Source organism: Zea mays, chromosome 8 (genome assembly GCF_902167145.1).
Source record: "Zea mays cultivar B73 chromosome 8, Zm-B73-REFERENCE-NAM-5.0, whole genome shotgun sequence".
Classification (NCBI taxonomy): Eukaryota; Viridiplantae; Streptophyta; class Magnoliopsida; order Poales; family Poaceae; genus Zea; species Zea mays.
The window spans coordinates 90,681,369-90,694,827 of NC_050103.1; the positions used below are offsets into that span (position 1 = coordinate 90,681,369).

Sequence of the window (13,459 nt, forward strand, 5' to 3'; positions counted from 1 at the left end):
GGTTTTTTGCCCCTGTTGAATAGCCTTATGTCCAATGGCTTTATTAAGCCGTCGGACATAGAGTCATATTATGTCCGACGGTCCACTACTAAGCCGTCGGACTTAAGCTTTATTATGTAGTGTGCCATTGGACATAAAAACTGTGGGCCCCACCATTGACCGTTACGACCGTTATCGAAGTTAAATGTCGACGACCCTTTTCGGCCGTTGGACATAAGCTATTTTTGACGGCTGCCCTCGAAAATAAGCTTATTTTCGACTCGTTACGACCGAGGGACAGGTGTCGTCGGACATAATCCTTCGTCCGTCAGAAATAAGATATTTTCGACGGTTTAGAGATTATGGCCTACGGTTTTGGCCGTCGAAAATGTCCTCTTTTACTGTTATAAAAATACCCATTCACCGTGTCATCACTTTATTCTCGATAAATGTTATAAAAATTGCGTAAGAGACCAGTACAAATACCACCACTAAGAGGACTTTTAAAACACACGCATAGCATGGGGGCCCTGCATAATGTTCACCATTAGGAGCTTATTGCACGCACATATGCCGCCACATAATTCAGTTCAGGTACTTGTTGAACCAGTGGCTCATGTCGCGCAAAGCTTCCTCCGCACTCGTGACAGCCGCTGCGTCGTCGTCGCTGTACCTCACAGCCCATCCATGCGCTACGCCAGGAAAAACCTTGACAAAGTGATCGACCTGCAGTTTTGCATGCCATTTAAATCCGGTACGTATAATCTGGACACTCTCGTAGCATGTGAAATTTCTAGCCTGTGGTGGATTGGAGTATATTGGAATGAATTTAATTTGATGGATTTTGACATCTGTGAATTTAAACCCGACTCACCCAACCCACATGAATTAAGGGAGGTTTCGAAGACATTACAGCTTTTACCTCGGGGTTCGCTGAAAGAACTTGCTCAAACTGCTTTAGCAATTCAGGCGGGGCTGACCTGTCGATTTCAGCTCCAAGTATGGAAATGGGGCACTTGACATCTGAGTATTAGATAGATAGCATATCAAATTATATATCAAAGGGCAAGCAATTCAAGCTCTTGCAGTTGCTCAATTTTAAATAAAAAGTAAATTTTAGGCTCTTTAATCTCCTTCGATTTTCGGACTCTCAAACGAGCCCTTAGTAACTAACTGACCTTTCATATCATCGACAGTTAGTAAAGAAGGGTGTGCCAACACAGCAGCCTGGATCTCGTGAACTTTCGCCAGTTCCACAACCACCTTTGCTGAAAGACCAGTGCATTTAGTTTAGTAACAGAGCGAGATAAAAAGGAACAAGATAATGCTCACACGCCATTTTTTTTAGGTTGCAAAAAGCTCGAAATAAAATGTTGCGAAGAATTCTTCGTACCGCCCCAACAGTAACCTGCAGCTCCGATGCTCGACACACCCTTCTCCTTTATAGCCGCAATTACCGGTTTTGCCTCTTCGAATGCCGTTTGCTATTCATCACAAAAAAGAAGTGTTTTTTTATATTAAAAGAGACAATTTCGAGGATTGGCTGTGTTATTAAGGATACAACTAAAATCACACAAGCTGTTCACTTGGCTTTAATCTAAAACAGAATCTATTGCTTTTATATTATTTTATCTCTCAGTCCGAGCAATTGACTTTGATCTGACATGAACAGTCTCACGAACTCAGGAAACAAATGGGCCAGAAAAGGTTATTGATCGTGAGGCCTTAGCAAAACAACGTCATTATCTAAACACACGAATATACTGCACAAACAATTAGGGATTGTTCGGATTCGTACATTTTAGAGCAATTAAAATCTATTTAATAGAGTAGGCTATTTTATTTAGAATTTAGTATTCCATCGTTTTCCAAAATTTCAATATACGGCCACCTCAGATACATAGTCGGAGGGATGGAAATGGAGCACATAAATATCTCCCTCATACAGCCAAAGATTAGCATATAAATTTATTTAATATAAAACCATATTAGCATAATTGTTCTGTGCCTAATTTATAATTATTAAAAGGAAAATCAATTCAAAGGACCCAATGGGGCTTTATTGATTGTGAGACCTTAACAAAAACACCATCATTATCTAAACACTCGGATATAATGCAGAATTCACTCGTAACAAAATATCTTTCACAAAACAAATATATAGCTTAGAGCATCTCTAAAAGCTTTCTAAATTTTACTCTCTAAATTATCATTTGGATAGTCATTTGCATAAAAACTATTTTATATATCTTTTCAATCTCCAACAACTTTTTTATATCTTGTTTGCACTCTAGAAAGTCATTCAAGTTTTCTATATTTGGCTAGCGAGAAACCAAAAATAAAAGATGACTATATTTGAATAGCCATTTAGATAAGCTATTGGAAGTTTTTTTTTACAAAAATCTCTATTTATATCAATTACAAAAAATATAGAGAATCTCTCGGAGTTGCTCTTAGGACGTCGCACGATGCACTAACATTGTTTACAATTCTAGGTTGTATCGCTCGCCAACACGGCACGCCCGACAGTCATATCGACTGCGTCGATTCAAATGCATGGTCGGTCGATCGATGTTGATCGCGTTGGAACATACACTTGTGAGTACACATAACCGTTTCTAATTGGACAGTTTGGCTGATATGGATTTGAATTGATCGACGCCGAGCCGACCTACCTTAGCTGGTCATTTTAAACTGTATAAAGTTCACAAAATTTTTTAAAAAAATTGTTTGTTTTTAAAAAATATTAGAATGTAGCATATAAATAGTGGGGGTGTCTAGGTTCATTCATACCCTTCGCTCTCCATTTCGCTCATCTTCTTTCATATTATAGCCTCTCACTCTTTATTTCAATATGGATCCTCGATAAAGTTTGAACTTTTTAAGACTTCACTTATTTAATCAACGACCAATCTCTACACTTTCTCAACACCTCGTGGTTGTGAGGAACAGTGGCGGATCCAGGATTGATCCAAGAGGGGGCTACTAAGCTAAGTCTATATTTTTTTTAAACCAAACAAAAAAAGGCCTACTCGAATTGGCTACTAAGCTAAGGTGGAGCCTTCGCCGATCCTAGGAGCATGTTTGATGATCCAATTTCTGAATTAAAGTAGGATACCCTAGAACTAAAGGCCTACTCGAAATGTGATTGTAAAAAAAATGAGCCCATTCGAAAAACCCACACCAGAAGGCTCGCTAATTGTAGCATGCAAGGAAGGGGAAAACAAAACGAATCGATGGGTTTCCTGCATCCACAAACATACGAACTCGCCCTTGATCGTCTCGAGGGAAGAAAGTAAAAAATGTAGAGAGCGAAGAAAGTAAGAAAATTCAATTAAAAGGATTTAATGGGGCTTTATTGATTGTGATACCTTAACAAAACACTGTCATTATCTAAATACTCGGATATAATGCAGAAAGATTCGCTTGTAACAAAATAACGTTCACAAAACAACATATAGCTTAGAGCATCTTCAAGAGTTTTCTAAATTTTACTCCCTAAATTATCATTTGGATAGTTATTTGCATAAAACTATTTTATATATATCTTTTCAATCTACAACAATTTTTCTATATATTGTTTGCACTCTAGAAAGTCATTTACATTTTCTATATTTGGCTATCGAGAAACCCAAAATAGAAGATGACTATATTTGAACAGCCATTTAGATAAGATGTTGGAAGTTTTTTTTACAAAAATCTCTATTTATATCAATTACAAAGAATATAGAGAGCCTCTCGGAGTTGATCTTAGGACGTCGCAGGATGGACTAACACTGGTTACAATTCTAGGTTGTATTGCTCGCTTACATGGCTCGGCCTGTAGTCATATCGACTATGTCGATACAAATGCCTGGTTGGTCGGTGGATCGGTCGATCATGTTAGAACTTGAGTACACATAACCGTTAAAAAACTGCATTCTAAAACCTAGAGCCTCTACATAAAAATATAGTAAAAAAACAATATATAGAGAATGGTGTAGAGACGGACGTTTCGCGTGAGCCCGTCTTTTTTTTATTTAGCACCCTAAAGACCATAAAGAGACTCCTAATTAATGGAGTGTACATGCCTAACACCGATAATTCTCTATGGCTGACACTACATGAACCCCAAAATAAAGCACTAGCGAACTACAAGAAAATTGCACACTCTCATACAATCAATTTAATACTGTAACAGAAAAAATGTTAGAATAAGGTTGAAGAGTAGAGACAAACCGGATTGTGCGACTGTATCCACGTTCCAGGATTGCTATGGGCATTATTGCTGGGGTCATATGGATCCCCATGCAGGAAATCGGGCACCACAACGAAGTAACCGAGCGAAGCAACTTTGTCGGCTATCTTCCTTCGCGAGACAAACGTGTGCATGTCACATCAGTCACTGATGGAAGAGTACTCCATAATAACAACTAAAAATCTGATGCAATTCAAGAACCCATTCGACAAATTTTAAAGCCCATAGCCCAGGCATATATAGCAACTACCCAGCTCAGATTAGCTCAGAGTGAGACTAGCAGCGTACCTCAGGTTTGGCGCTTCGAACCCTACAAAGATGGAACGGATTTCAATACTAGCAAATGAAAAAAAAAAACACACAGGACCTTGGAGGGCGAGGCACGGAATATTTACCGAAGGCGTCGGAGATGAGGACGACGGCGGCCTTGGACCCGGCGGAGCCGCTGACGTAGGCCTTCTGCCCGCCGAAGTCGTCAACCACCTCGCCTCCTCCGCTGGCCGGCTCCAGCACCGGCGGGTTCTCAAAGCAGCGCGAACTTGCCATGCTAGCTCTCCCAGTTGGAACTAAAACTTTTGTGGCAAGAAGGGCTCCCGTGTCCTGAGAAAGTTAAAAGCTATAACTTGCTGGCGGCAAGGGCCGGCGAGATTGAGCACAATATTCTTTTTGTGGAATTGTGGTACAGATAGTGAGTGCTGTGATCTCACTGCTTACGCAAGGTCGACCCACTGAGATGGTGCGGGAATTTGAGTCTATATATGGTTCATAATGTTTATGAAAAACGAATTTAGAATGGTCGCAGAAAATTGGACGTCCGGATCCGGTGGCTCCAACACCAAACAGAGACAGGGAGACACATGTTCCTACTAAATTGATGGAACAAAAAAAATGTTAGCGTTTTCTTTAAAAGAGCCAATTAGTACCGATTTTTTAACAGTACTAATATTAGAACCGGCTGATAGATTGATAATAATAAATCTAGAAGAGCATTTAGAACGTGGTTTTGGCCATCAAAGGCTCGTCTAGCTTTAGTGCCGGTTGATGCTACCAATCGAAAATAAAACAAATACTATTATCGATTTGAGCCATCGAACAGTACTAATCTCTACTACTTATTAAAATCCCAATGCCATTATGTGCAAGTCTTATGTCATATATGGTCTTTTCAGAAACATCTACTCCATAGGATGTTCAGATTGCCAGATGGATCTTCATGGTATCTAAATGTTTTTTTAAGTCAGACTGCACACTATATAAGTTCTGTTTGCAGAATGACTTTGTTGCATAGGTTTTCTAATAAAAAATTTAAGATTCCTTTGTTACAATGTTGTTGTAGACGAAAAGTGTAGTAGCCAGAATGAACATACAAAACCAACCAAAATTTTAGCCTTCTGAACTATGATTCGGAATACCTCATATATAAGCAAATATCAACATTGGTACATGCCACCAAGAAGTCACGGATCTGGTGGCCACAGGACCTCCACGAGTGCTTCATCTACTGCGTGAACCAGCTCGACATCGCGGACATTGAGCAACCGTCCTTGATCTGAAGCTCTTTTTTTTTCTCTGCAAGGTTCTTGGTTAATCTATCTGCTTTGCTTAATCGAATTGAAGGCTATGGAATTGTTTCTCTTTCTCACGGATTCATATAGTCTTCTCTTGTTTTTGCGTGACACTTGCAGAGGTGACTCCCAAGGGGATTATGATGCTAACGAACTGTGATGGCCTCACAATCTATCACATCAAGAGCCACCTTCAGGTACAAAGATTTTTTTTGTGAATTAAAGAGGGCACTTTTCTGAACTCGTCAGGAGTGGAATATATCAAATTTAAACACATGTTGCCCTTTTGACACGAATTTGTAGGACTGACTAAAATAACAATTTGTTATCCTCTTTCGATTTCAGAAAACACTGGATAGCCAAGTACATGCCCGCATCATCGACGTCTATTCATAATCTGATGTAATTTAACCCAGTACAATCCACCAAGAATTTCATCGCCGTCCTGAGTAATACTTGTTGCATTTTTGCATTCTTTTAGAATAACATATTTGGTCCCTTTAGCTACAATTATTCTTGAGTTCTAGGACCGTCTCTCTCTATCGTTGTACTCATTAGTTGCTGGAGTCTTTGGTATGAATATTTCGTATACCTGGAATGACGGTTGTGGATACATCTTCAAATGGGTAAGTATCTACTCGCAACACGGGAGATATAATGATGCATTGCTTGGTCTAACTTGCTCCTCCCTTCACAGGTGGTTCTTGTATCAGGGCTTTTTTGTGCCTTTATGTTTGTCTCCGTTGTTGCCTATGCGCGACACAAGGGTCTCGTCGGATCCTGAATAGCTGAAATAACTACGCAACTTGCTTCCCTCAACTGTAAATTTGAGCCAGTGGGCATCGACTTTGCGGGGTGATTAATCTCTTGTACCAAATTCAGTAGTATGAAATTGGGGATGTTGAATAGGAACTAGGAAAAAATGAATGCAAAATAAGTATGTTATGAATTATGATTGCCCCCCCCCCACCAGTTTCATAATGTTTTCATCAAAAGATTGAAAAAAAAACATGTTATTAGCTAGGTACCTCTTTTCTGTAACGTTTTTAAGTAAAATATGATCATGACAAGTTCTGCAAAGATTATTTGAATTTGTACTGAAGACTACATAAGAGTGTTGAATGTATTTTGACTTGGAGCTTTCAATGGGTCCTTGTAACACTAATTGGTTCTTTGTGCCTGTCCCCTAATAGTTTCTTTCTATATATAGTTGAACTAACCTAAGGACTATTTGTTGGCAACACTCTTGTTTACTTTTGTTTCATGGAGAAATGAAGCAACATTTTCTCTTGCATTATTGCTTTTGTCACTGTTTGGCTCTACATTCCACGGTTATCCTTTCATCTGTATCCTACATGTTTTAATTATTATACTATGAAAACATTATTACTTTAGATTGAGTACTGTTATTTTATTTTTAAATTCGCAAAAAATAGCAAACAAAAAGCTGCACAGATCATTCAAGGGGTATAGGAGACTTTTCTGTTTAAAATCTTATTTTAGTGAAACTGAAGCTGGTCTGCAAGCCAAATACTTTCACACAGTCTACAACTTTAAAGCAAAGCTGCTCAACTCGTAAGTTTGTGAAGCTGAACTCATTTTTTCAAAGCTGAGCTATGCTAAACAGGCCTCAACACCATTTTGGTAGATCGTAGATGAGGTTACCGGGCGTCTTCGTGCCGCGTATCCTGTCGTCGACAGCCAAGGCCCAAGGGCCCCACTCCTCATGTGCCAAGAAGATTGGCTGGCCAAGCAAAAGATCCAAGAATTGGAGGGATAGAAGATTAGAAGGGGAGCAGCAGTTCCGCCGGTGGAAACTCTAGCAAGAAACGCGGCGGCCGGCAAGCAGCAGTCACACCGCGGAGGGAAGAGAAGAGGAGGAGCGATGCCGCGACTACAGTAAAACGATACAAGTCCGACGGCTCCCTTATGTCCGACGGCTGCCTAGGAGACCGTCGGACATAAGCTTATGTTCGACGGCCGCTAGCAGCCGTCGGATATAAGAGAGAATATTCGAGGGCTGAGAGGCGGACCGTCGGACATAAGCTTATGTTCGACGGCTGTCCGATAAGCCGTCGGACATAAGCTTATGTCCGACGGTTTCCTAGGTGGCCGTCGGAACTAATGGATTTTAACCGACCCCCGCGACCGCGTCGGTTTCATTTCTCTCTGTCTCTCCCGCTCGCATGCGTAGCCGCCGCCGTCGCCGCCTAGCCCACGCCGCCGCCACCATCGCCGAGGAGCCGCCACCGTCGACCAGCACCGCCCAAGCCTCTCCCGGGGACCTCCAGCCCCGTCCCGACGCCCAGCCCGCACCCGATCCTCTGTCCACGTCGACCGGCAACTCCACCACCGCCCAAGCGACACCGGAGCCGCCCCGACGCTGCCCGCGGCCGCCGGAGCCTCTGCCCCCGTCCCCGACGCCACCGGCGCCCGCCCCGACCCCGCCGGCGTCCGCTAATCGTCCGGCAAAGTAAGGAATTTTATAATGTTTAGCATAATTTTGTATATGCATATATTGTTTGCTAGCAATGTTTAGTTTTGTTATGTCCGACGGCTTAATTTAATTATACAATTAAATTAGCTTGTTTTAATTTATTTATTAGTGGCTATATAATTTAAACTTTTAATTTCCGAGGGTAATTATTAAGCCCTCGGAAATAAGGTTGTTTTATTTGATTTAGTGTCCCGTGAAATAATTTTTTGTAGTGCTATTGTATTAGTTTGGTTAATTAGTGACTATTGTATTAGTGTGGTTAATTAGTAATCATAACTAATTAAGTTAACGAAACCTAGGCGTCACCCGTTTCGGCCCAACACACCTTACAAGCGACGCATGTGAGGTATGTTGGGCCGGAATTGTCCCTTTATTGGACAGCCTCGGGGTGACCGACAGAGTCCGTGTTTATGACAAAGGCATGTGCTCCTGCTTAGTTTCGGCAGCATAACCTCTCTGTTCTCCAATTGCACCATTTTTAGGCGTGCGATTGGAGAACAACGGGGTTATGCTGCCGAAATTTCGCACGACCACATGTCTTGTCATAAACACGGCCTCGTCGGTCACTCCTGGGTGGGTTTAGGACCTATCCTTTCCTACAGATGTAGGGGCGTGATTTCTTCGTAAAAACGGATGGCCCGTGCATTACTTATCTAATTAAGTTAACGTCTCGTATCTAGTATGGAGGAGAATCGTCGATGGATGTATGAAGGTTGGAAGAAAAGAGGTGCTCTATCAAGTGAGTGGGTGGCCAAGACTGATGCTTTTCTCGACCATGCTTTTGCTCGGTCAGAGACTGGAACCGATGTTAGGTGCCCTTGTAGCAAGTGTCGGAACATTAATTTCCTTGACAGGAGGACTATGTCGATACATATTTGCAAGAACGGTTATATGCCAGGCTATGAGGTGTGGGTGCACCACGGTGAGGACCCACCTCCTCGTATTGTATCGGAAGTTCAGTCACATGAAGAGGAGGACTACGATAGGATGGAAGAGATGCTTGACGATGTACGCCATGAGTTTCTAACCGTCGATTCGGAGAACCCCGGTCAACCCACCGAGTTTGAGGATCCAGCTACACCTGAGGTTCAGAAGTTCTTCGAGCTCCTTAAAGCTGCCGAAGAGCCGTTGCATGAGCACACAAAAGTGACCGTCCTTGTATTTGTGACTCGACTTATGGCTATTAAGTCTAAGTTTGCATTCTCAAACAACTGTTACAAGGAACTTTTGAACTTGATCAGTGATGTACTTCCGGAGAATCACAAGATGCCAAAGGACATGTATCAGTCTAAAAAGCTGTTATCTGGCCTCGGTATGGACTACGAAAAAATCGATGTCTGTGAAAATAATTGTATGCTTTTCTGGAAGGAGACCGCAGGTGAGAAGAAGTGTACTGTATGTGGTGAGCGTAGATTCGTTGAGGTTGAAAACGACGATGGTTTGACCGTGACTACGAAGATTGCACGTAAGCAGCTTCGTTACATGCCTCTCATACCTCGGTTGAAACGTTTGTTCATCTCCAAGAATACAGCCAGACACATGAGGTGGCACAAAGAAGGGGTACGTGAGAATCCAAATGTCATGGTGCACCCAGCTGATACAGATGCATGGAAGGCACTAGATGCTTTTGATTCCAGCTTTGCTGATGAAGTGCGGAATGTCCGCTTCGGTTTGGCAACAGATGGTTTCTCACCATTCAATCTAACTGCAACGTCGTACTCATGTTGGCCCGTCTTTGCTGTTCCATACAACCTTCCACCAGCTCTTTGCATGAAATATGAATTTATTTTCTTGTGTCTTATAATACCTGGTCCGGATCATCCTGGAACAAAGATCGATGTGATGATGAGACCCCTGATTGAAGAATTGAAAATTTTGTGGGAAGGAGTCGAGGCGTACGATTGTTACAAGAAACAGAAGTTCAACCTGAGAGCCGCATTTTTATGGTCTATTCATGATTTTATGGCTTATGGTATCTTTGCTGGATGGAGTTGTCATGGGATTTTGACATGTCCTATATGCGTTGAAGACACTTTATGCTTTCAACTAAAGTTTGGTGGAAAGATATGTTACTTCGATTTCCATAGATGTTTTTTGCCAGAGGATCACCCGTTCAGGTTCGATAGGAACGCTTTTAAAAAGGACACGATTGTGACGAGGGGACCACCCAAGCGTCTAAGTGGTCCAGAGATTCTCGCGAGACTTAATGATTTGAATCTAAACGAACATGGAAATCGTTTTGAAGGTTATGGAACCGAGCATAATTGGACTCACAAATGTGGTCTATGGGAACTCCCTTATATGAAAGCCTTGATTCTAATGCATAACATTGATGTCATGCACCAGGAACGAAATATGGGTGAAAGCATTATCAGCACTTGCATGAATATCACCGACAAAACAAAAGACAACCCTAAGGCAAGGAAAGACTTGGCCTTAATCTGTAGAAGACCAACTATGGAGATAGGAGAGAATCAGAAGAAGCCACGTGCTCCTTTCAGTATTAAACCTAAAAGGAAGAAACAATTGATGAAATGGTTGAAAAACTTAAAGTTCCCAGATGGTTACGTCGCGGGCTTTAGAAGGTCTGTGAATTTGAAGACGGGCAAGTTTTCTGGGTTGAAGAGTCATGACTACCACATAATAATGGAAAGACTCCTTCCTGTTATGTTTTGTGGCTTTGTAAAAAATGATGTCTGGAAAGCATTAGCGGAGCTAAGCTACTTTTATAGACATCTTTGTGCCAAAGAAATAAAGAAAGAGATGATGGAGAAGCTTGAGCAAGAAATACCGATTTTGGTATGCAAACTTGAAAAAATATTTCCACCAGGTTTCTTCAATCCGATGCAACATCTACTTGTTCACCTACCATACGAAGCTAAGGTAGGAGGTCCTGTGCAATATAGATGGATGTATCACATCGAAAGGACACTAAAGAAGCTACGTGCAATGGTTGGTAATAAGAGACGAGTTGAAGGGTGCATCGCTGAAGAATTCAAATACAAAGAGATAGCATCGTTCACGGGCCTGTACTTTGCAGAGGAACACAATGTCAATGCCCATACGTTGCGGTATCATGTCGACGAGCCCCCTATTAGTGATATTGAAATTTTTCAATGGAGGGGCAAAACTGTAGGACCCAGCACAACATACTTGTCGGGGACCATAATTAGGGGTACCCTCAAGACGCCTAATTCTCAGCTGGTAACCCCCATCAGCATAAAGCTGCAGAGGCCTGATGGGTGCGATTAAGTCAGGGATCAGTCCATACGAGTGACTCGATCACGCTTCGCCCGAGCCTAGCCTCGGACAAGGGCAGCCGACCTCGAGGGACTTCCGTCTCGCCCGAGGCCCCCCTTTTTAACGGCGGACACATCTCCGGCTCGCCCGAGGCCTTGGCTTCACTAAGAAGCAACCCTGACTAAATCGCCGCACCGACTGACCGAGTTGCAGGAGCATTTAACGCAAAGGTGGCCTGACACCTTTATCCTCACGCGCGCCCTCCGGCAGAGCCGAGGTGACCGCCGTCACTTCACTGCTCCACTGACCGGTCTGACAGAAGGACAGCGCCGCCTGCGCCACTCCGACTGCAGTGCCACTCGACAGAGTGAGTCTGACAGGCAGTCAGGCCTTGCCAAAGGTGCCATAGGAAGCTCTGCTTCCCCCGACCCCAAGGCTCGGACTCGGGCTAAGACCCGGAAGACGGCGAACACCGCTCTGCTCGACCCCAGGGCTCGGACTCGGGCTAAGACCCGGAAGACGGCGAACTCCGCTCCGCCCGACCCTAGGGCTCGGACTCGGGCTAAGACCCGGAAGACGGCGAACTCCGCTCCGCCCGACCCCAGGGCTCGGACTCGGGCTAAGACCCGGAAGACGGCGAACTCCGCTCCGCCCGACCCCAGGGCTCGGACTCAGGCTAAGACCCGGAAGACGACGAACTCCGCTTCGCCCGACCCCAGGGCTCGGACTCCGCCCTGGCCTCTGCCGAATGACCTCCGCCTCGCCCGACCCAGGGGCTCGGGCTCGGCTTCGGCAATGGAAGACAGATTCGACCCCAGCTTCGGAGGAGCCCCCACGTCGCCCGGCCTTGGGCGCGGGCCCGCCACGTCAACAGGGAGCGCCATCATCACCCTACCCCGAGCCGACTCGGGCCGCAGAGAACAAGACCGGTGTCCCATCTGGCCAGCTCCGCTAGATAGGCAATGATGGCGCCCCGCGTGCCCTGTGACGACGGTGGCTCTCAGCCCCCTTACGGAAGCAGGGGACGTCAGCAAAGACTCGACCGCTCCGACAGCTGTCCCTCCGCCAAGCTCCGTTGCTCCTCCGACAGCCATGACATCACACCAGCAGGGTGCCAAGATCTCTTCGGCTACCACATTGGCATGTACTTAGGGCGCTAGCTCTCCCTCCGCTAGACACGTAGCACTCTGCTACACCCCCCATTGTACACCTGGATCCTCTCCTTACGACTATAAAAGGAAGGACCAGGGCCTTCTTAGAGGAGGTTGGCCGCGCGGGACCGAGGACGGGACATGCGCTCTCTTGGGGCCGCTCGCTTCCCTCACCCGCGTGGAAGCTTGTAACCCCCCTACTGCAAGCGCACCCGACCTGGGCGTGGGACGAACACGAAGGCCGCAGGATCTCCACCTCTCTCACGCCCGTCTCCGGCCACCTCGCCTTTCCCCCCTTCGCGCTCGCCCACGCACTCGACCCATCTGGGCTGGGGCACGCGGCACACTCACTCGTCGGCTTAGGGACCCCCCGGTCTCGAAACGCCGACAGTTGGCGCGCCAGGTAGGGGCCTGCTGCGTGCTGACGAACAGCTTCCCGTCAAGCTCCAGATGGGCAGTCTCCAGCAACCTCTCCGGCCCGGGACGGTGCTCCGTTTCGGGAGTCTTGAGTTCATGTCCTTCGACGGCAGCTACGACATGATACTCCTTCCACCGCCGCGCGACAACGACAATGGCGGCCGACATCCCGCCCGCCGGCGGCGGAACCGACGACATCTTCCCCACGCGGTGGAAGAACAACATTCGAGCTCGCCCCGTCCTCTCCCCCGCCAACGGAGGAGGAAGCGGGGCAACCAAGGCCAAGCGGGAGGCCGCGCTTCGTCGGCTGTCGAGCGAATCAACATCCCCAGCGCCCCGACGGAAGGCACGCCGGGCGTCGACCTCGCGTTCG

At 45.2% G+C, this 13,459-nt stretch overlaps 1 protein-coding gene across 1 annotated transcript; it reads right to left on the reverse strand.

The window, feature by feature from the left end:
• Nucleotides 1-359: 359 nt before the first annotated feature.
• LOC100282281 (uncharacterized) lies at nucleotides 360-4,880 on the reverse strand. The gene is made up of 7 exons (NM_001155193.2): nucleotides 4,612-4,880; nucleotides 4,505-4,526; nucleotides 4,198-4,327; nucleotides 1,373-1,463; nucleotides 1,158-1,247; nucleotides 902-1,002; nucleotides 360-705 (listed from the first exon to the last, which is right to left on the reverse strand). Exons 1-7 carry the CDS (start codon nucleotides 4,760-4,762, stop codon nucleotides 565-567), a joined length of 726 nt encoding a protein of 241 aa, NP_001148665.1. The 5' UTR covers nucleotides 4,763-4,880; the 3' UTR covers nucleotides 360-564.
• Nucleotides 4,881-13,459: the final 8,579 nt, after the last annotated feature.